The following is a 23,484-nucleotide window of genomic DNA, read 5'->3' as shown; positions in this document are numbered from 1 at the left end:
AGAAAGTTGAAAAGGTATTTTAAAAAATTTCAAATTCATGTTTCACTCACTACTAATACTTGGACTTTCAATCAAAATGCCAATTATATGTGCTTAACTGCTCACTGGGTTGATGAGCATTGTACATATTAAAAGCGAATCTTGAATTTTTGTGTGTTGAAAATCATAAGGGAGAAACAATTGCTCAAGAAATTGAGAAATGCTTGTTGTTTTGGAGCATTGATAAGGTGTTTACAATCATAGTTGATAATGCTTCTTTTAATGACACTGTTTTGGCATCTTTAAAGGGGGTCTTGAGGCATTGGAATGGTTTAGTTTGTGATGGGGAGTTCTTGCACTTGCGCTGTTGTGCGCATATCTTAAATTTGATTGTTTCTGATGGTGTGAAGGATATACACAAGTGTATTGAAAGCATTTGAAATGCCATTAAATATGTGAGATCTTCTCAATCAAGGTTTCATAAATTCAAGGAGCTTGTGAAAAAAATGAAAATTGATTCAAAGAAGCTACTAAGCATGGATTGTCCAACTAGATGGAATTCAACTTACATCATGTTAGAGAGTGCAATTAAATTCTGCAGCGTTTTTGAGAGGATGGAGCAGCAAGATAATGATTATAGAAACTTCTTCTTAGATAAAAATTTGATTGGTCCCTCTAATGAAAATGATTGGAAGGATGCAAAAGATTTTATGATCTTTTTGAAGGTGTTCTATGATATTACTTTACAATTTTCAGGATCACTTTATGTGACCTCAAATGTTTGCTTTCAATAGATAGTTGATGTCTTGGCAATTTTATATGAAAGTGCAAACAATCATAATTCCTTTCTTTTTGATATGGCTAAGAGCATGTGACCAAGTATAATAAGTATTAGGGGAACTTAGAGAAACTTAATCTTTTGCTTGTGGTAGCAGTGGTACTTAACCCAAGGTATAAAATGAAATATTTGTAGTTTGCTTTTGAGGATATGTTTCCTGAGACTACACAACGTGAAGCTATGACAAAAAAAGTCTCAAATGTCTTGTATCGTTTATATGATCATTATTCAAGTGGGGTTGACACATCTTAGACTCAAAGTTAAAGCCAGAGTCAGACACAAGGAGCAAGTAAAAGTAGTTTGACTCAATCACTTGGATCAGATCGTAGGCCTTTAACTTCCTTAAGTTCTAGGTCTAGGGCTTCATTTCAAAGGTTTCTTGCCCAAATAGAGATTAAGGTTTAAGCAGATAAGTATGCAGAGGTGGACAAGTATTTGCACGATGAGTTAGCTGAAGCACTTGATCTAAATTTTGACATTTTAACATGGTGGAAATTGAATTCAGCTAAATATAAAGTCCTTTCATTGATTGCACATGATGTATTGGCCATGCCTGTTTCCACAGTGTCTTCAGAATCTACATTTAGCACAGGAGTTCGTGTAATTGATGATTTTAGGAGCTCCCTATCTCCAAAGATGGTTGAGGCACTAATTTGTGCCCAAAACTGGCTATCTCCATCAACTGCGAAACTAAAAGGCGTTGATGTTGATAATTTTAATAATATAGAGCAAGCTGTGGAAGGTAAAATCATTTTTTATATTTGATTATTTCTTTTAATATGATTTAACTTTTTGTTTATCTATATTTAATAATTTTTGTTTATATTGTGTTTATTGTTTTATTTTTAGAAGAATCATTAGCTTCAAATATCTCATTTGAAGAGGAAGAGTAATGAGTTGAAGTTGAAGTTGTGCTTGGAGCTTAAGTTGTTGATTCTTGACTTGTTGCACTTATTACTTAGAAGTTACTTGTCTTTGTTGAGCTGTATTTGCTGAATTGTTGTTGCTGTTTGTCTTTTGAATGTTGCTGCTGCCTGTTGAAATGTTCTTTGTAGACTTGATTTAATTTTATTTTTTGTTACTACTTTTTTTCCTTTAGTGGGAAATCTTGGTATTTCCAAAAGCATCCTTTTTTCTTGAATTTTTTCCTACATGACTAAGCATATTCTTGTGGGGAAGATGACGACATCACTGGTTGAGACTACATTGTATGACGAAGGTTGAGAAAAAGTGGCAGGTTTAGATTTAGTACCTTGACAGTTGACACAGTATAGCTTTGCTTACAAAGCATGCAGTCAACTTGTGTCTTCTAATTTGTTTCTTTTTCTGTCATAGCAATTTTTAAGTATTAGGGTTATGATGTGAAAGAGCTTCCTGAAGAGTACAGTGAATCACTTATAAATTGTAGGGCATGCTAAAAATAGGTTCTTTTTCAAAACCTTATTGTGTTTTTACAGTAATTTTAATTCTGCAATTAATGATAAATTAATTATAGGAATACTTCAGGTGAACAGCAAGACTGAATTTTTTATTTCAATATGATTTTGTAGGGAAGGAATTTGAAGTGATCGAGAATATGGGAAGAATTCAAGTGCTGTTCAAATGGAAGCAGTATGAGGTAATTTTTCTCTCTCCAAATCTCCCATAAAATTAGGACATTGTTGAGAAATATTTTTAAAGAAAAAGATTTGGGTGTTGAGTTGTGAAAAAAATTTAATTTATATGGTTGAGTTGTGAAAAAAAAGATCTGGATGCTTTTTCTTGTTAAGTAATAAGTTGAAAGATTGTAACAATCTCGTTGATTCGGGACGTCCCGGTCCCGTCCCGACTCCTTTTGGGACGGGACAGCTTCTAGGACGGGACAAGACACGGGACAAATTTTTAGTCTCGATTATTTTTCGGGAGGGGCCACGGGACAGGGGTGTCCCGATCCCGTCCCATCTCATGAACACTCTAGTGACAGCTACACATGTAGCTTTTTTTGCATGCTGTAGAAGCTTTTACGCACATATCCATGAATCTAAGAAGAACGATAACACCAATTTAAATTTTTTCTCTTTTGCTGAATAAAACCTTTAATCTCCGGCTAGCTTGCTGGTATTGTATATTCTTATTCATTCCATTCTTTATAGCATACTCTTACAAATTTCGATAATTGAGGAAAGAAAAGAAACAAACATCACAAAGGGACATCTTTACAAAATAGTACAAACGCTTTCGCATATATGAGCGTTTTGTAAATGCTTCTCCAATAGCAAAAAAATAAATGTTTTGAAAAGCTTTTTTTTTTCCTGTAATAATGATTAAAATAATTCAATCCACTATGCCAGTAAGCAATAATGCTCAAAAATTTTAATAATTGTAAGTCTTTAAAAATTGAGTATTTAAATAACCATAAAAATAATATATGATTCATAAGATTTTCATTGAGTTATTTGACCTAATTAAGCTTCACCATTAATCAATTTATTGAGACTGCAAAAATAGAATGGCCTTGAGAACAGGGTTTGGTTCTTTTGTCAATTTGGTGTTAAATTATATATCCTGAAATATGTGAACTTGAGATGCCCCAAAGATATGATAATATCTGCTCAAAAGTCAAAATTATCCCGTGAACGTAGATGACATCTAGAGTGTTGGCCAACAATGGTAATAAATGATTTAGAATAAAATAATTAATATTATTTGATTTTTTTTTTTTTATGTTCAATGGTAGGCGTGGTCCTTACTATGCGGGAAAAGAGGATCCAATAAAGTTTTCATCGCATTAAATCAATGATAGCAACCCCGAAACAATAATTCGCTTCCAACCTTATTATACGCACAAGTTTTATGTTAAAAAAAAAAATCCAAAACTATATTTTCATGTTATATTTTGTTTCATTAGTGTAAAATACTAATTTTTGTGTTCATTCAATTTATGTCTATTGCCTATCTTTAATAAGAAGTTACTTACAAATATTAATAAAAAAATCATTTAAGTATGTGATGTGAAGTGGCAGCACAAAAGAAGAACCAAGAAGAGAAAAAAGAAAGAAAGAAAGACTTAGATATAAATTGCATAAATTAGTTTGATGATGATCTATAAAATTGTTAATTGAATGAAGCAGTCCTCGCCAAATTATAATAAACTAATTTCAATCAATAGGGCATAAAAAATTGCGTTTGTGCGCACAACTCTGAAATCTGAAATTTGGGTTTAGAGGTAACATTGAAAAAACAATAAAAGGGAATGTTTTAAATGAAAACTAAATATGGATAAGACTTTTAAGACCGAAATAAACTTTGATAAACTTCCATCAATCATTGTTTGTTTAAATGCATGCACCTAACAAAGCAGTTGTTAGTCTATTCAAAAATCTAAAACTTTAACATTAGTCATCGATACACTGCTAATGGAATTTCATTTGTCTGTTTTTGTCTATAAAACGGCACTATTTGAAATCAGCCATAGCATTTGATCAAAATTCGATGGACTACATATATTCATTTTATTATCTTTATCTACTTATTTATTTCTCAAACATGCGTGACTCTTCTCTTAAAAAGGAAGGATGAAGTATATGATCAATATTTTTTTAGTTTCATTAAAATTACATGGACAAAATTATTAAAATTTAAAAAATTATAAGAATAAGTTTAAAATTAAACAGAATTTCTTTATTTTAAAAATTAAATTAACTGTCGTTCTGTTTGTGAAATAAATTTTATCTTTTATATAGGAAGGGATATCAAATACAACATTTTTACCAAGCGATATTATTCACGAGCCTTAAATAATGTAAAAACCATTTTTTAAGGATTCGTATGATTTACATGAAACTCACATAGTTCGGATGACAAAAGGAAAATCTTTATTATAATTTTTTGAGAAACATGTGCAAATTTTTAACATAAAAGAATTATCCGTATGACATCACAAACACTTTTGGTTCGATTCTACCCTAATGTAATAATATTGGGGTAAAGTTTATGCTCAAAGGATTCCATTCTGCTCACTTTAAATTACTTCCTTAATTTAAAAATATAAAATATTTTTTAAAAAATTAAATATTAAAAAATATAAAATATTTTTAATCTTTAAAAGTGCAATTATTATTTTTTTTTAATTTTTTTTATTAATTAATAATTTTATATTTATTATAGGGTTTCATAGGGATTAGTGGCGGAGCCACATACATGTGAGGGGGCAAATGCACCACCTCACATGAGAAAAATTACACATATAATATGAGAAATTTACAACCTTACACTCTATTTTTTAACTTTTTGAACTCTTCAAATTCAATAAAAAAATATTTGGGGTCTAAATTTAAACTCTATATCAACATTCTTAGCATATTTTTAGTAAATAAAATCTCAATATATTTTTCTCAAATAAAAATATGTATAATTTTACTTATGTTATCATATTTTTTGCCTAATGCAATTAATTTTAAAAAATTAGAATATTATTGTTTTACTTATTTATTTTTAAATTGTATTGTCTTGCATCCATTGATTCAAGGTTTTGATTCCGCCGCTGATAGGGGTACATATAAACATATAAATTTAATTAAAAAATAAATAATTATTTTATTAAAAGTAAGATTTAATTAATAGAGAGAGTAGTTGGGATCTCCATTAAATCTCTTGAGCCACCGAAAATATTTCATAAGAAAAAGAAGAAATGTCGGCATTAGGTTAACAAAAAGTTTTTAAAAATAGTTGTACGTATTTTAAAAATGAAACGACAAGCGTAATTTTACAATAATTGGAGAAAATCCTGTTTGATTTTGTGTGTGTGTGTGTGTGTGTAATTATTAAGGAAGCATTATGATTAATGTGAAAACTGTAGGATAAGATGGTTCGTGGGATGAATAGAAGCAGTGGTCATTATCAATTCGCTATCTGGAAGCTCAAAAGCCAATTGGTTGTTCAGATGACACATGGCAAGTACAGCGATGCATGGGCCTTTTTGTTGTCCCTGTCAAGCCCACCAAAAAAGCCCATCCAAATTACGATTTAAAGGGAAACACGCTCACCCTAATCCCGTGCACACCCTCCTCCATGTGAGGATGTGAGCTTACCCGCAATCTCACACACATGCAAAAGCTTCTCCATGCTTTCTTTCGGCTTTCAAGCACTTCTAGATTCTTTTTATTCGTCTCATTTTAAAAAATTATTTTTTTATCTATTTTATTGATTTGAATAAAACGAACACCAATCTAATATAAAATTCAGGCGGAATGAATTCCATGGGTATATAATTTTTTTTATCTATTTTCATATTTTTTCCGTCATCAACGCCAATATAAAATAAAAAATAAAGGGTAAACAGTACCATTTTATTATTTATTGATTAAAGTTATTTTTCAATGAATACTTTTTTCTTAATTTCGTGTGACTTTAAAAAGAATTTCAAATCCCTGTATAAAAGTACATAATTCAAATTAATTTATTTCCTGACTCACAAGGCCACATGTAATATAATATCATATGTCAAATACTTTATATATTTAATGTATTTAAAAAATATTATATTTATTTTTATCTAATTTTATATATTATAATACACCAAAATAAATTGAATTTTAATTTAAAATCAGTTGTGCGGAATTCAAAAATTTAAAAGTACAATTTTGTCTTTTAATTCTGGTATAAATAGTAATCTTTCGATCTTATTCATAACTCATTTATACAAACTCATCAATATCAATATAATAAAAATATAAAAAATAAAATTTAATAAAATTACAAAATAACTTTTAAAAAATAAATAAATTATATAATCTAATTTTTTTAAAAAAATAATTTAGATATTTTATTTAAAATAAAATATTATTATCAATTTAATAATTTATAAATCGGATCACCCCCCTTCTTTAGAGAGTGACTGATAAACTGGATCAAAGGAAGAATTTGACAGCGAAGGAGGGGCACGTTGGTCATTTTAGTACCAGCACCTCTGTCCTCCGTCCCCCTCGCGGCCTCGCCCGCCTCTGTTCTGCTCACATTGGATGGAGAGAGTTTTTGATAAATTTCTCCATCACGCGCCCCTTCATGTTGTGGGAATCACGCCCTTGCCGACGTGTTGCTTTTTTGGGACTGTCACGTCTTCCCTTGTCCATCCGTACATTTAACCGGTTTGCAAAATGGTCAAAATCATCCACCACATTGTTAATAAAAAATTCTTTTGCTAACAGCTATAAAAATGTTCAAATTAAAGTTTTATTGTCGACCTAGCAATTTTGTTTTGTTCGCAAATAATCAATAACTCTTTGAGTCCTAAAACTCACCAAATTTTAGTGAACTCATGAACCGAGTTATATGTTATTCCGCTGTAAGATGAATTTTTTATTCTTAAGATCAGCACACATTCAATCATTAAAACAAAAAAAAAAAGCATGTATTTGTGTGTGTGTGTGTTTTTTTTTTTTAAATAAGAAAAGGTTTTGATGAATTAGGTCCCAAAAACTTGACATGTCTTTAAGTATGAAGAGTATTTGGAGAGGTAATTATTATCAATTGAACTAATTTTTGTTAATTACTCATTTAATTTTATTTATAAATTATTTTTAACATGTTTTATCAAAATAAAAACATAAAAATTTATTAATTTTATCTAAAAATTTATTAAATTCTCAACACTGCTCTTATTAAATATACATATTTAATATAGCATACTAATATTTTATTTCTCCAACATTTCATGAAAAATAAAAAAAATTTGCAATAAAAATTTACTACAGTGACTTATAAATAAGATTAAAAAAATTTATTTTTATCTTCTAAATAATAGGGAGGGTGTAAATGTGTTTGTTACTTTAATCCAACACTTTTCCGCTGCCCGCCAATTGTTTGCTGTCAATGGGTGTTTTGCATTACTCAAATAAACTGTGTCTAACTGTTGTTTTTATCATTAATTGACTAATCTATTTGTTTCACAAAAGTCTTAAATTTTTTTATGCAGTTCCACATACCTCACACACATATTCCTTTCTCAGTTTTACTTAATATTTAAAAATGATTATTGAGGATATAATACAAAATATGAATATATCACTGATTAATACAGTAGTTTAAAAATAAATTACAATTAATAGAATCACAACTTTAATCACTTGCCGTGTCTTTTCAACACCCCCCTCTTTTTGCCAACATGTCTTTTTACGTACAACGCGGTTTAATTTGTCTTCTTTTTAATTTCACATGATAAGCATAGGTGACGCATTTGCCTATTTGGTAGCTTCCTGTACAGTTGCTATCATCGATGCCCGATTTCTTTGTAGCTTTAAGAATCTATTAAAGTGATTTTACTTAGAATGAAAAAAAAAATGATAAAGAAACACAATGCTAAGGCCTAAGCCCTACTATATACTCACTTCAATTTCAGGTGAAATCATTTAAGAGACACTAATCCTTGTTTTTTCTTTAATGACAAGAGACACAAATTCTTACTCGATAATTTCTCTCAATCAAAATTTATTTGAAATATAAGTAATTTAATATATATAATTTTTTTTTCAATTATTAACTTAAATTTTTATGTAAAGTTATTTTTCACTCATTATGAAGTAAATTTATAATTAAAATTAAGAGTAAAAAAATAATACATATCTTTATGAGAATATATACTTTATTAATAATGTTTATATTTTAGATTGGGGGAGTAGTTTTTTTTTTTTAACTCAACTGCAATGTCTAGGGACAATTCCGTAATTGCAGATCCCTCGTCATAGTAATAGCGTCTGCTCCACCTTATAAATGTTGAAGATACTCGGCAAAAATCGGTTGACCCTGGCACTTTGTGAATGGAGCCAACACCTCCCTGCACTCGCGACGATGACCTAACAGCCGCTGCATCCTCCGTCGCCGTTGACACAGTTGACAAGTCTGATAAGTCACGAGTCGGAGGCACGCGCCACCCAGTGTACCGGGGTGTCCGTAAGCGGCGGTGGGGCAAATGGGTGTCGGAAATCCGGGAGCCCCGTAAGAAATCACGCATATGGCTGGGGTCGTTTCCGGTGCCGGAGATGGCAGCAAAGGCTTATGACGTGGCGGCGTACTGCTTGAAAGGCAGGAAAGCACAGCTCAATTTCCCCGACGAGGTGGAGCTCTTGCCGCGGCCATCCACATGTGCCGCCAGAGATATCCAGGAGGCGGCAGCTAAGGCGGCTCATGCAATGAAATCCTCAGCGAAGAAGAATAGCATTATGTCCGACGGCGACGGCGACGGCGACAGCGGGGGCGATGATTTCTGGGGCGAGATTGAATTGCCAGAGCTGATGAACAGCGGGCGTTTCTGGAGTTCTCCGAGCGGGTCATCGTGGGCTCCTTCCGGCGACATCACGGTGTGGCCGGAGATGGAGCTGCTGTCGCAGCAGCAACAATTCATGGCGTGCTTATAATGTGTATTAATGGCGTCCAGTGGTTGGTATGCTCCGTATATATTTGCCAACTGTTTGTGTTCTCATCAATAATAAACAATAATTATTGGAGTATTAGTTATTATTTTATTGTTATATCATGGTTGCTACACAGCATAAATAGTCAAATATTCATCAGCTCAGACACTAATTTGTTGAATCAGTGATACAAACATGTGTTTGCTTCTTAATACTATTCAGTATTCATCGTATGAATTACTATTATACCACTAATTAATTAAGCTTACAATATTTTCGTAAAGAGTTTCAGTTTTGCATACTCTGCTCCAGCCCCTTGTGACTAATTAGCTTTGTATAAAATGTTATGATTCTTCTTTAATTTCTTCTCTCAGCGATGTGATCTTTCCAGAATGCTCAATCCTGATTTCTATCATGAAGTATTTGTTTGTGAAGTTTGAAAACTTTCTATCTTCCTTTCTTTAATTTCTATCTTTTTCTGGGACAAGTACCTTTATTTTGATTTTTTTTTAAGGAAGTACCTCAATTTTGATGACTCTCCCTTTATTTGAAATTTGAATTATGCATGTAAAGTGCAATTTATTCTCTATGAACTAACGACAAATCTATATTTTTTTAAAATAATTGCACATAAATTTCTTATCAATTTATGCCCAGAAAAATCAAGAGAGAGTATTTTTGACTATTTATAAATAAATAATAAAAAATGTTGAAATCAGTCCTTTTTGTTTTGCCAGTTTCATTATTTCAAAAGGAGTGTTAGCGTGTGTAGTGTGTACCTAATTTTGCCAAAATCATTTATGTGAAAAGCTACCCTTTGGTGGCTTCAATCACTATCTAATAACTTAAATAATAATATAAACTTGACTCTATTAATTTAGGCTACGGTAGGTCAAAACTCTAGCAGTGCGTAAGATATGATCATTGTTTAAAAGAAATTTAAAAAAAGAAGAAGAATCTAAAATCCTAGGTATAATTTGGGAATGAAATAGCTAAGCCAAGGAAGAGATAAAATAAAGTCAAATTGGGTACGTCATGAACTAATATGGGAATTTTCGTGAGGAAATGCGTTGATGTTACGTTTGAACAATTGAGAATCTATAATTACATACAGAACAGATCATAGTTACAACAAACTATGATTATTATGAAACTAATAAAAATCTATTTAAAAAGGGCAATACATTATTCTACTTTGGTAACATGACGTTGTCGCCATTAGGGCTTAATCCCCTTTCGTATCAGGCCCGTAACGTTCTCGCTTAACAACAACATGGACAAAAAACTAAGCTTCGATTTTAAAAAATAAAAAATAAAAAAAATCTGTTCGCCAGCGTTCTTCGATTAGTTGTTTCATTTTTTTTTTTCATGGATTCATTTGTAAGCTTTTACTTATTTTTGTTTCTTTTGACCTTGAACCCAGTTGATGTAAAATATATTTCAACTGTAAAAAAATATAAGACATTTTTAACTGAATTTTATTTTTAATAAAGTAGTTACTTGTCTTCAAATTAACATCATTTTTTCATATTTACCCTATGTAATAGGATGCTTTATTCTAAAATAAATATAAAGTGATTATTCAATAAGATTACTTTTAAAAAAAGTGTAATGTTTTATATTTTTTAACATTTAATTTTTAAAAAATGTCTTATATTTTTTAACAAGGGAGTATTTATTATTCATTGGAATTACAATTTAATTCCCCCTTGTTTTCTAAATTATATATTTCATTTTTCATTACAGAAGCTAAGTAGTGCCGATTTTTAATGAATTTTGTATTATACATTACATACATGTGTGTGTAGATATCATCCTGATCTTTTTGAGTTCAATAAGATGCAGCTAAGAAAAATTGGTTTCATGGCATATTGTCAAGGATCAGAATTACATAGGGCTATGATTATCTTCAATGGCACTACTCATCCTTATGACATTTTAGACATGTTTCTTTTCCTTCTCATTCCACAAAATATAAACGAAATCATACTATTTAATTTATTAATTACTATAAATTATAAATGACATGTCCTCTTTATATTTATATTGAGCATTGAGCATTTAACTCATATAGATACTAGGCACAGGCAGTATGAATTTTTATGTTATTTCTATAAATCAGTCATTAATTGCTCATCAACTCATTGTAGGTAATTAGTATAAAAAGAAAAAAAATATACTTACTCTTATATACTTAATGTGATTACTTTCAATTAAATTAAGACATATAAATCTTTTATAGATTGTTTATCATATAATAAATCTTGTTATTAATTTTATTAACATATTAAGATTTACTTATCATAATTTGATTGAATCTAAGTATATCAAGTTTATAAGACTAAATACGTAAGTCTTACCCTTATAAAAAATTGAATGCTACACTTCAAGAACAAGAATGATTTTGTTTAAAAAAAAAATCTATTTTTTATTTTTTATATAATTAACCATTCGTTATTTGAAGTTACATTGAAATATGGATTTAAGTTGGGTACATTCATATAGACTCAAATTTAAGACACTGTGTTTAAGTAATTCGATTGAATCAATACTTGGTGGTAAAAATAATGTATATTTTGAGAATGAAAAAGATTAAAGTGCATTTTTGTACTTTCTTTTAGAGAGCATTGAACATTATGTACTAATGAGTTTGACATTTCTTCTCCTAAATTATTTCACAGAGGAAAAAAAATCTCCCTCTATTAATAAATTACTAATAAAGAGAGATTTTTGCTCCTCTATAAAATGATTCGAGAGGAAAAATGTCCCACTTATTACTATGAGATGCTTAGCATTCCTTAATGAAAAATATAAAAGCAATAATACACTTTAACGTGAATAAAAATATTAATTTACTTGGAGCTATCAGTAAAGAAATAGGATATGCATAAGCTAGAACACCCCCTTGAGAGAAAATATGGCTGAAAAAAGGATTTGATGAAGGGAAATCCAGAATGATGGGTTGTTGGTCATTTTTGGCTTGTATTATTCAGAATCAGGTGACAATAAATTGACCTTCCACTTACTGTTTTTGAGTGCTTATTTGTCATTTCATTCAATAAGGGTGGGCTCATGGATGAATGCACCACTCTATCAAACACAACACATTGTGGTGCAGGTGGGTGAATAGATTCTTTTGACACTAAACCCTACCAGGTACGCGATTTCCTTGTGCCTGCATCTCATTCTCAACCCTATTCTTATCCCATCGAGCGTCCACTACTCAAACCAACACATGAACATCATAAATACCTTGAGATCACAATAATTAGTTTTTGACCAAACATGCCCTGATGAATACAGACACACACACACACACACACACACACACACACACACACACTATCATCATTCGTCAGTAGTGAATCATGCTGAGAGCTTCCTTGTTCCAGCAGCATTGCTGGCCAGAAGAAAAGAATTCGGGAGAGGCTAAAATTGGGGAGAAAGATCAGATCAAGTCATGGACATGAGAGAAGGAAAAGATCATCAGAGACTGAGCGGTGAAGGTACTTTTGGACCCATCCTAGTTAATGTCAAAAACTATCATGGGGACACATTGTCAGGTGTCACTGGAAAAAGAAGAAAGTGATCTACTTTTTTCTTTTGGGGAGGGAAAGTTATGAGGGTCAGGGTCAAACTTTCCTGTCAGCAAAATTTTCAACCAAATTAATTAAAAAGCGCAACAGTCATACTTCGTTCATCAAAAAGGGATAGCACTATAGCATAAACGTGAAGGACAAATAATATAAATTATTATTTTTTTAACATGTTTATATCACTAAAAGATGATACTAACCATCAAAGTCTGTTAAAATGACTCATTCTTTTAGACAAAATCATGAGAGAGACTGCGGGAAATGTGAAGTATGAAGTGCTCTTACGAGTCTATCTCTGGTTCACCGTGGGTCTTATTGCCTGATGCATCTCACCCTGCCTGTGCCCCACAGAGAAGGGAAAGACTACAATACAAAAAAAAAAAAAAAAAACTCCCTCCATTATAAAATATAAGGCATTTTTAATTGAATCTTACCACATAATAAAGTAATCTTTTATCTTTAAATTAATCTTATCTTTTTATATTTATCTTTATTTAATAAGTTGTTTTACCCTAAAATAAATATAAAATAATTTATTCAATAATTATCTTTTTAAAAAAAAGGCAATAATTATATTTTAAAAAATGAAAAATATCTTACATTTTTTAATATCTAATATCTCAAAAAATGTCTTGTATGTTTTAATAGGGAGAGTGTTATTGAAGTTCTGTGCAAATTAAAACATGGAAAACCACCGCACCACAAGAAAAAGGTAAGTAATATCATTATTTAGTAAGCCCTTTTTGCTCGAAATTATATCTTATATATTATGTATAAGTAGCATACGAAAAATGAATCAATTATGTTGATAAGAACACGTGGAACTAGCATCCTTAGTAATTAGGGTTCATGTACGGCAGAAAATCAGCAAGTTGGTTTCTCATATATCAAGTCTACCAGTTACAGAGACCTGGCCTCAACCATAATTTTTACCTTAGCTGGAAAATCAATTTTTCCTTACTCCTGGTACCTTGACAGGGTTCATTAGCTTATCATTATCTTTTTCTGGGAACTACCACGGCAGAAAGAGACAAGTTTTAAAGTTGAGTTGCTCTAAGATTCCTTGAGAATAACACGAGCGCAATTTAGATATGCAAAGACATAACAAGAGGTTGCAAAAATTCAATCCATCAACATCTAAGGCGGGGAAGCAAACAAATTGCTCAGCAGGACCGCGGTGTATTTTGTCCTTTAAGTTTATGGGGCATCAGATGATTGACAAGGCTTGATTTGTGAAGGTTCTAAAATGTTCCTGTCAATCTTTTATGTTCCGTGACCTCATTTTAACCCCTTCCTTCTCATGTAGCTTTCAATGTCGAAAGTGGGTCTAACGGGCATCTGCTGGAAAATATATTTGAAACACAGGTTTTGGGTATCTCCTATCTGTAAACGGGGTTCTTTGACCCAAAAAAAAAAAATAATAATAACTGTCTGATCAAAACGTCACAATAGTTGTTCTTTAACAGATTTAGGGGTAAGCCAAATCAGAGTCAAATGTTGCACTCCCTCCAGTTCTTAATACAAGCCACTTCTAAGTCAATATCCAAAATCAATGTGAGTTTGTTGGAGTAATAAAGTTGTCACAAAGTAGAAGTTTTTTTCCAGTTTTGCCCTTGACGACTTCTACCAATTTAAGAAATTGAAATCTCACACCACAGACGGTGATGACTCCCCCAATGCAAGGATTAAATGCTTTCATTTTTACAAATATCTCACCTACGTGGACAATATAGTAGAAAATTTCTTCAAATAAAAATTTCCTTCAGCAAACACAATGAATGGTAGAAGAATAAAAGATAATTTTAGATGGAATGTACTAAATGGAATTGGTAAAGCGGGGGGGGGGGGGTGGGGAGTCTCGTGGCATAAGAGATTTTGTGGAAAAGGGAGTGAAAAAGAAATTGCTCGAAAACACTCTAGAATATGGATATGAGTCGGCCCATCTGTATATGGTGTTGTCCAAGAACACTCATTGGAATGCGGCGCAGGGATAATTCTAAAACAGACGATTAAATATTTCAAATAACTTCCAGAAAGTGACTACCTTGGTTTGGATTCGTTAAAGTAACATAAATGGTGTTTTAACCTTAACCTGCTCATATATGAAATCACAAATCCCAACTGTGTTTTTGACAGACAGGGAGGCATTCTTCAATCATGAGCTTTGGTTTTTTTGTCAAAAATGGAATATTTCATAGAATTATTATTGATGCCATTGCCAATTCAATGCAAAAGAATGATATTATACTTTTAAAAAAATTACATCCAAGCTTCATATAACGAAATTTATTATTAATAGATTTTATGAAATTTATAAAATACTCTCAAGTGTTAAATTCTGCATATTTACAATTTGATTAATATCATTGACAACTGAGCAATATTTACAATGTGTTATTGTAAATAGCCGTTGGGCAATTGTCAATGCTCTTAATGTAATTGTAAATGCAAAAGATTTGTGACTTGAGATATTTTATAAATTTTATAAAACCTCTTGATAATAAATTCTTTTTTATAAAAGTTAGATGAAATTTTTATATAATTTTTTCGGTGAATTTTAAAAAGAATCTGAACACTCAAAAGAATAAATTTTTGATGAAGTAGCTCAAAGGATTGAAAGATGAAACTGACCATCTCAGTGTGCCCCTGGTAAGGGGACAAGAAAAAAAAAACGTATGAATGAACGCAAATAGTTGAGCATCGTAAAGAGCCAAGAAAATCATCATACTTCTGCAGGTTGCATAAAAGCACGTATGTTCCTAGGAACAAGAGATAAAGAATGGGCATTCGTTCATTCATAACAAAAGATAAGGAAGTGAAACCCAAGTCTCTCATCATCAAAATGATTTAAGTTGGTCTAAATAGCCAAGGAGATTTCGATCACGGTTTGAATCATTACCACGCAGAAATAACATCGAACATATTATGTGCAGGTCACAGGGCAGCTTGGGTAACAACAGTAAGAAAATCTACTAATAGAAAAATGGAATTTAATGAGTGACAAAACTCTTGCTAAATGCCATTTTCTCCCGTTGAATTATGTTTTAATGAAGAATAAAATTTATCGCTAATTTTATAGTTAAAATAGTTTTCTAAATCTTACGAGGGATCGTATTTCTCTAGCTAATTAGCAAGGGATTTAATTTCTCAATGATTTTTAGCGAGGGCCATATTCCTCAGTAATTGAATCCCTCATTGATTTTTAGCGAGGGCCATATTCTTCACCAATCTTTTGTTAATACTATTCAAAATTTTATAACTTTAATGAAGAATTATTTCCTCGCTAAATATGCTTATGCCACATTACTCGCCATTTGTACGTCAACTTGTGACATGTCTCCAATAATTTCATGCTCATTAACTACTATGTCATCTATCATTTCGTACCTCATTACTCATCATGTGTATAACAACTCATGATATGTTATTGTCTATGTCATTTTTTTCTTACCATGTCACAAATTTATTATGTTCATGTCAATATTAAGACTTGAACATTTAACCTCCTACCTTTTAAGCCTTATACTCTTATTTTTATTAGTTGAACTCGAAGGTACCCGTAGGTATTATATAAGAAATTAAATATATATTATTTAATTAAACAAATATATTAAATAATATATTATAAAAATTCAAAAATATATTAAATTTTATTTTCAATTATTAATATGTTAAAAATATTTGTATTTTGTTTAAATTATTCTTTTTATTATATTTTTAATAAAATATTTATTTTAATAATGAAAATGAACTTAAAATAAAAAATATTAAATATTAAATAATGTTATTAAGAATATTTTAGTTAATTTTTAAATTTAAATTTTATTTTTAAATGAAATAATTAAATATATAATTAAAAGTCATTGTCAAAAGTTAAATTTTTTTATAGTAATTAGTTAGGGACAGAATCCTTAGCTAATTGTCTTATTTTACAGAAGAATTGATAGTTCATCACTATTTTTTTTGCTAATTATCTTATTCTAAAGAAAGATTGATAGCCCCTCATTATTTTTCTTACTAATTATCTTATCATAGAGAATAATTGATAGTTCCTCACTATTTTTCTCATTACTTTTAAGTTGAGTTACGAAATTAACATCCATCACTAATTTAATATTTTAGAGAAAAATAGACCATTCTTTGCTAAATTTCTTCATTAATTTATATTTTTCTAACAGTGATGATCTCTTGACATAGAGACCAGCCATGGAGAGAATCTTTGCCAAGATCATTTCCTGACATGTTGGGATTGGTTTGGGAGGATGTGCTCGAGTTTCGTTGGCAAGAGGCCGTAACTTTGTAAGAGTGAATTGGCGGAGAAAGAAGGAGATGAAAGAAGAGCAAGTGGGAGGTGGAAAAGCATAATTCAATGGTCTTTGTTTGGTAGCTCATATTGATAACGAGGTTTCTGTCATCTTAATCCTTAACTGGACACCATTGAAAGAGAGAGATTCCATGATCTATTAATTGTAATAAACGTGACAAAATCTTCATGGTAAGTTTATGTATGGAAGGTTTTCAACGGGGTCGTTCTCCAGTTCCTGCAGGGCTAAGCATGGCGTCTGATTGTGCCTCTAGATTTGCCCCTTTCATGCCTATAAAATTGAAAGAATAACAGCTAAGTCTTAAAAGTAAAGAATTAATGACTTAATAAAAATTTCTAAAATATAAATTGTAAATATCGATTCAAATTGGTGTAAATATAAAATTTTTAACTATATTTAAATTTTAAATATAACTTTTAACTTGTAATTGTTTGAATTAATATTTATTTTTGGATATGATGGAAAACAAGAAAAAAAAAAAAGCTAAGCTAAATAACAGCATTATCCTAGAGCATGTCCATGGCAAGGTCACCAGGGACCACATGCAGACAAAGAGGCAGAACAAGAGCTCTCTTAGCAAAAAAATCTGCCGCTGCAACCTCACTTCTGTCTACATGAGCTACTGAGCTAGCAACACCCGCCACTTCTGTTGAAGCATTTGATGCACCTCATTGATTAACAGGTAATCATCATGAATTTTAGAGACTTCATTTCTAAGAAGATGAATAGTCTCCATAGAATCACCACAAATCTTAACCTTTCGAAATCCATGATCCCAAGTCCTTCTTAAACCCATCAAGAAACCCCACACTTAGGCAGAGATACTATCTGTGACCTCCAATCTAAAAGAGAAAGCTTCTACCATCTTGCATTTAGTATCATAAATCAAACCCCGACATCCAATTGTACCATCTGAAAAAGAGAGGGACCCATCTACATAGACGGTAGCCTCCTCACTCCCATTAATAGAAAGATCTTGGTTCTAAGCTCTCATTCTCATAGCAGCTACATTATGAATCTTGTGTTTAGTTCCATTAATGCAGTTCAAAATCCCACGAGCTTCTGCTATGCATGTTATGTATTCTTTATTGAGTTATGGTGCACTCGTCCATTTCTCTGACGCTAGATTAACCAAAAAAGAATTCCAAACAAATCACACCACCAATTCTGCTTGCCACCCCTCACGTATCTGATATTGTTGTCTAACCAACTCTTTAAATCCCTTTGAAAGAAAATATCCTTTCAATCCAGTGGGACCACTTCTTGCTAGATTTGTTGAATTAGAGGACAATCCTGGAGAACATGAATAATATCTTCTTGCAGTGTTGCATAGAGGTCGCATACTTTAGTAGGAGGCCTCTTCGAAACTTGGCCTCGTTTGTCATCAAATGATCATGAGTTGTCAACCATAAGAAAGATTGACAGCATCGTGGAACTCAGAGCTTCCAAATATGTGATCATATAGAATGATGTTTAGTACCCTTGTCAACTTAGAGATTGTAAGTTGATTTTATCGAGAAAGATCCGTGCTGCTTATGTTTCCACTTGATAAGTTGTTGATCCTGTCTTTGAATAACCTCCCTACCACTTTTCACTGATTCCCGCACATTCTTCAAACTACTCCACATCCTGGATCCTCCTTGCTTCCTATCAATCGATGGTATAAGGTCATCCTCACATTTATATTTGCCTCTCACCACTTTGGCCCATAAAGCATTTTTATCTGCCATAAGCCACCATCGTACCTTCATGAGATAAGCTTGATTCTAAAGCTTTGAATGCCTCAAACCCAGGCCTCTAGTGTTCTTATCAGTACAGACACGATCCCATGCAACCCCATGAGTTTTCCTTTGCTTTGTAGTGGAGCCCTATAAAAAATCACGAGCTCTCTTATCAATGTTATCATAGCAACTTGCTGGTAGCAGACCTGTCTGGATAATGTAAGGAGGAGTTGAAATGATAGATTTCAAAAAAGTTCTTTTCCTAACAAATGATAAGGAATTTAGCCTCCAATTATCTAATCTATTTCAGACTGTTAACTACATATTGGTAAGTTTGTTTAGTCACTCGATCATTATGCAAGGGGCTCCAAGATACTTCCTGAGATTATCAGTTCGACCATAACCTAGTTCTTCATTGAGTTAATTTCTTATATTGTGATGAACATTGGTTGAGAAAAAAACTCGAGTTTTAGCATGACTCACTGTCTAGAAGCCTTATAAAATCTTTTTAAACAGTTTTTCACCACCTCAACCTGGTTAAGATTTGGCTCAGCAAAAATAAGGAGATCGTTTGTAAAAAAAGGTGAGATAAATTGGGCCCAGATTTGTTAAGTCTCATGCGCAGCCAACTGCCTTTTATTCACTTCATGCTGAATTAAATGAGCTAATTTCTCCAAACATTTCACAAACAAATAAGGTGAAAGAGGGGTCCCCTTGCCTTAAGTCCCTCGAGGGCTTAAACTCCCCTGCTCTACTTCCATTCCATGATATCTGCATGGTTGGAATAGAAATACACTTCTGAACAACCTTAATTCGAAATTCAGGTAACTTAAGATCTTTAAGACAGTCAACGACAAAGTCCCAACGAAACATGATCGTATGCTTTTTCAAGGTCAATTTTTATAGCCACAAATCTTTTCTTCCATTTGATGTTGCGCGTAGAATATGCTTGAGTGACAACAATGTTATCTGAGCTAAGTCGACCAAGAAAAAAACCACATTGATTTGGAGAAATCACATCTGAAAGAATATGTTTGACTCTATTAGCAATAACTTTTGTAACCATTTTGTAAATAACATTACACAAACTGATTGGTTGAAAATCTCGAATGGTCTCAGAATGGTCTTTCTTAAGGAGAAGAACAATAAAGGTTTTGTTAACTCCTTCCACTAAATGTGGGTTTTGAAAAACATCCAAAAAAAAAAAAAACTTAATGATTGAGGGACCAAAAGTTTTCCCTTGAGATTGAAAGAGGAGGGCGTTATAACCATCTGGTTCGGGGGACTTAAGGGCACCTGTGTGCAGAATAGTTGCTCAATCTCCTCCTTCTTCACCGCTCAGCAAGACTACTCAGAAAATTATCCTGTAAAGGAGGAAAATCAATGTCACAATCAGTAATAGGAGTCTAAGCATCTTCTTCCGAAACAAGTTAATAAAGAACTTAGAAGCTTCCTTTTTGATAAGCACATAATCATAAATCCACTCCCTAAGCAAGGTTTGGATGGCATCAATTCTAATTTTCTTTCTTCTAGCATTAGCACGAGAGTGAAAACACTTGGTGTTGCGATCCCCCAGAGTACACCAATCTCCCTTTGCTTTTTGAGCCCACATCACTTCTTCTTGTAATAACACATCTTCTAGTTCGCACAATAAAGTCTGCTAGAGCTGCTCTAAAGAAGAGAAAGGCCCATCATCTCTTAGCACACGGTTTATACCATCTAATATTCCCAATAAGTGACGTTTCCTTCAGAGAAGATCACATAAACTTCTTTACTTCATGTCACTACTTTATTGGAAAAATTAATAATATTGATACACCAATTGTCGCACCCGAAAAACGTGACATGGACGGTGCGCGAGTGGAGGTTCCGGCTTTCGTGGCGAGAACCAGTTGGAAAGAGGAGTCGCCACCAAAATTTTGAGGGAAATCTTGAGAAATCAATTAAAAGAGGATAAGGATGGTTTGCGAAAATAAAAAATAAGTTCGGGAGTCGGTTAAGTGTGGGGAAGGTGTTAAGCACCCCACAACACCCGTTTGTCAAAACGGTTACCTAAAGTTTGTTGTGTTATATTAATATGATTTTAAAATTATTTTAATTATCCCTTTTATATTCATGTGTTTGATATAAAAATGATAAGAATTAAGTGAGAAATATTTATTTATTTACAAGGGAGAACTTGACTCAGAATCTAACTCTAAGGCCTACATGCCCTATGATGGAGATTAAAATCCACGTAGTTCGGGCTTGAAAGTTGTTGGTGAAAATATTTTTTTGAAGAGAAATTAATTAAAAATAATTTACCAATTTGCAAATAAAACAATTTCTGAAATTTTGATATGTGTGTTTTAAATTGCAAAAAATAATTTAATTTTAATTATTTTCTCAATTTTTGAATTTTTGAGATAAAGAAAAGAAAAGAGTTTAGAAATATTATTTATTTTTATATTTTGTGATCAGGAATTTAATCACAATAAAAGAATTTAGCAATTTATTTATATTTTTAAGTGTTAGTAATAATTTTTTAGTATGTATATATATATTTTTAAAGAATTTTAATCATCGTACCTGCAAAGCCTTATTGACTTATACGATAATATGATTATCCTAAATATTTATGGAGATTTTAAAATTTCACACGATAAAGGAATTAAATTTATTTAAATATATCTTTACTTTAATTAATTTAATATATCATTTATATATATATGTTAAAAACTTAATCGTTATATCTGCAGAGTCTTATTGACTCATACGATAACACGATTATCTTAAAAGTTTACGGAGATTCAAAAATCTCACATGACTAAAAGATATAATTGGTAAATATGATTACAACTTAAATTCATTAATTTGATTAATTTTTCTAAATTATGTATTATATGATTATTTACAAAAATCATTTATTTGTTGTAAAAATTGAGAATCACTACACCTGCAGCAATGTTGTTGAAATTGGACCAAATCGGACAGTCCGACCGATCTGACCGTTACCTGCTGAGTAAAATGGTTTGGTTCAACCAATTAAACCAATTTGACATTTGACTTGGATTGAACCGGCCAGTTTTGACCCAGAAACCGGAGCCGGGTCAACCCGGGTCAAATGTCAGAAAAAATAAAAAAAAAGACATTTAGGCTAAGTTGTTTAGATTCATAATTTTTGTTCTCTAATCACTAATTCTCTCTTTTCTTCTCTTCTCTAATCTCTAATATCTCCTTTATGACCCAAGCTCAATCTCTAACTTATCCTCCAACCTCTGCCTCCAGCTCTAAAGATCCAACTTTTGACATTGAAACTGAAAGCTTGTGAGTTATAACATGATGGCGTGCCTCCAGCTCCAGCATTTTCCTTCAAGATCACAAGGTTATGCTGACATGTCTCTACCTCTAGCTCCAACGGTCCAAGCATCTAGCTTTTAGAGTCAAGATCCCAGCACAATTGACAAATTAATGTTTTATTTATATAGTTGTGCATATAAATATTATTTTTCATTTAATTTTCATGTTACCAGTTTGACCGTCGGTCTAACCGATTAGACCATGAAAATCACAATCCATTGTTCTTTTCGGTTCCATGTCCAGTTTGGGTTTCAAAACACTGCCTGCGAGGACTTATTATCTCACACGATGATGTAATTAGTTTAAGTCTTGATGAAGATTTTTGAAATCTCACATGGGACTTAAATAAATTATTAATTTGGATTATAAAAGTAGAGTTAATTTTAATGATGGGCCTTTGAAATTCATATTAACATATAAGTTTTGCTCTTATATATACAAAACCTTATTGATTTACATGATACGAGATTATCCTAAATATCTATGGATATTCCAAAATCTCACACGATAAAAGAATTAAATTTATTTAAATACATCTTTAGCTTAATTAATTTAATATATAATTTATATATATTTTAAAAATTTAATTATTATACTTGCAGAGTCTTATTGATTCAGACAATAGTACGATTATCCTACAGGTCTATAGAGTTTCAAAAATCTCACATGACCAAAAGATCTAATTAGAAAATTTGATCACAACTTAAATTCATTATTTGATCATAAAAACATTTATTATTTTATTTACAAAATTTATTTATTTATTTACTATATAAATTTTGAATCACGATATCTGTGAGGATTTATTATCCTACACAATAATGTGATTAATTTAAGTCTCTACGAAAATTCTTGAAATCTCACATGAGACTTAAATATTTATTATAAAGAGAGAATTAATTTCAATAATGGGCCTTTGAAACTCATATAAATAAATACAAGATTCATCCTCATACTTGTGAAATTTTATTGATTTACACGATATAAAATCTTTTTAAATGCCTATGAAGATTCTTAAAATCTTACATGACAAATAGATAATTGAAATATTTACATTTGTAGTTGGTGCATAATATTATAGTTGGCTAAACAATTTATGCAATAAAGGCAACGGACAGAATAAAGTAATTTGATGATTCACTATTCTTTCAACTTGAGGATATATTCTTAAAAAAAAAAATCAAATTTAGCATAAACTTTTAGCAAGATCATAACCATGATAGGCATGGCTCCAAACCACAATTAACCTCACAAATTTTCACAAGCTCTCTTTTTATTTTTTAGTTTTTGTCAGACACC

The 23,484-nt window shown here is 31.5% G+C and overlaps 2 protein-coding genes across 2 annotated transcripts; both read left to right on the top strand.

Annotated features, from left to right (window-relative positions):
• The first annotated feature begins 1,432 nt into the window (after window positions 1-1,432).
• Window positions 1,433-5,959, top strand: LOC129288018 (uncharacterized). The gene is made up of 3 exons (XM_054924322.1): window positions 1,433-1,559; window positions 2,368-2,435; window positions 5,655-5,959. The coding sequence occupies exons 1-3, from the start codon at window positions 1,454-1,456 to the stop codon at window positions 5,823-5,825; spliced, it is 345 nt and encodes a 114-aa protein (XP_054780297.1). The 5' UTR covers window positions 1,433-1,453; the 3' UTR covers window positions 5,826-5,959.
• Window positions 5,960-8,594: 2,635 nt separating this feature from the next.
• On the top strand, window positions 8,595-9,437 carry LOC129289600 (ethylene-responsive transcription factor ERF023). Its single transcript, XM_054926392.1, has one exon. It carries the CDS (start codon window positions 8,611-8,613, stop codon window positions 9,205-9,207), a length of 597 nt encoding a protein of 198 aa, XP_054782367.1. The 5' UTR covers window positions 8,595-8,610; the 3' UTR covers window positions 9,208-9,437.
• Window positions 9,438-23,484: the final 14,047 nt, after the last annotated feature.

The sequence above is a fragment of the Prosopis cineraria genome, unplaced genomic scaffold (assembly GCF_029017545.1).
Source record: "Prosopis cineraria cultivar Desert tree isolate PC_DT_omini unplaced genomic scaffold, ASM2901754v1 PC12, whole genome shotgun sequence".
Classification (NCBI taxonomy): Eukaryota; Viridiplantae; Streptophyta; class Magnoliopsida; order Fabales; family Fabaceae; genus Prosopis; species Prosopis cineraria.
This window is presented reverse-complemented; position numbering and strand designations above follow the sequence as displayed.

Bases quoted from the DNA above. Each gene is read 5' to 3' on its own strand.
- LOC129288018 (XM_054924322.1), top strand. From the start codon at position 1,454: ATGGTTGAGGCACTAATTTGTGCCCAAAACTGGCTATCTCCATCAACT. The intron at 1,560-2,367 runs GTAAAATCATTT...ATGATTTTGTAG, and splicing joins TATAGAGCAAGCTGTGGAAG to GGAAGGAATTTGAAGTGATC. The intron at 2,436-5,654 runs GTAATTTTTCTC...TGAAAACTGTAG, and splicing joins TCAAATGGAAGCAGTATGAG to GATAAGATGGTTCGTGGGAT.
- LOC129289600 (XM_054926392.1), top strand. From the start codon at position 8,611: ATGGAGCCAACACCTCCCTGCACTCGCGACGATGACCTAACAGCCGCT.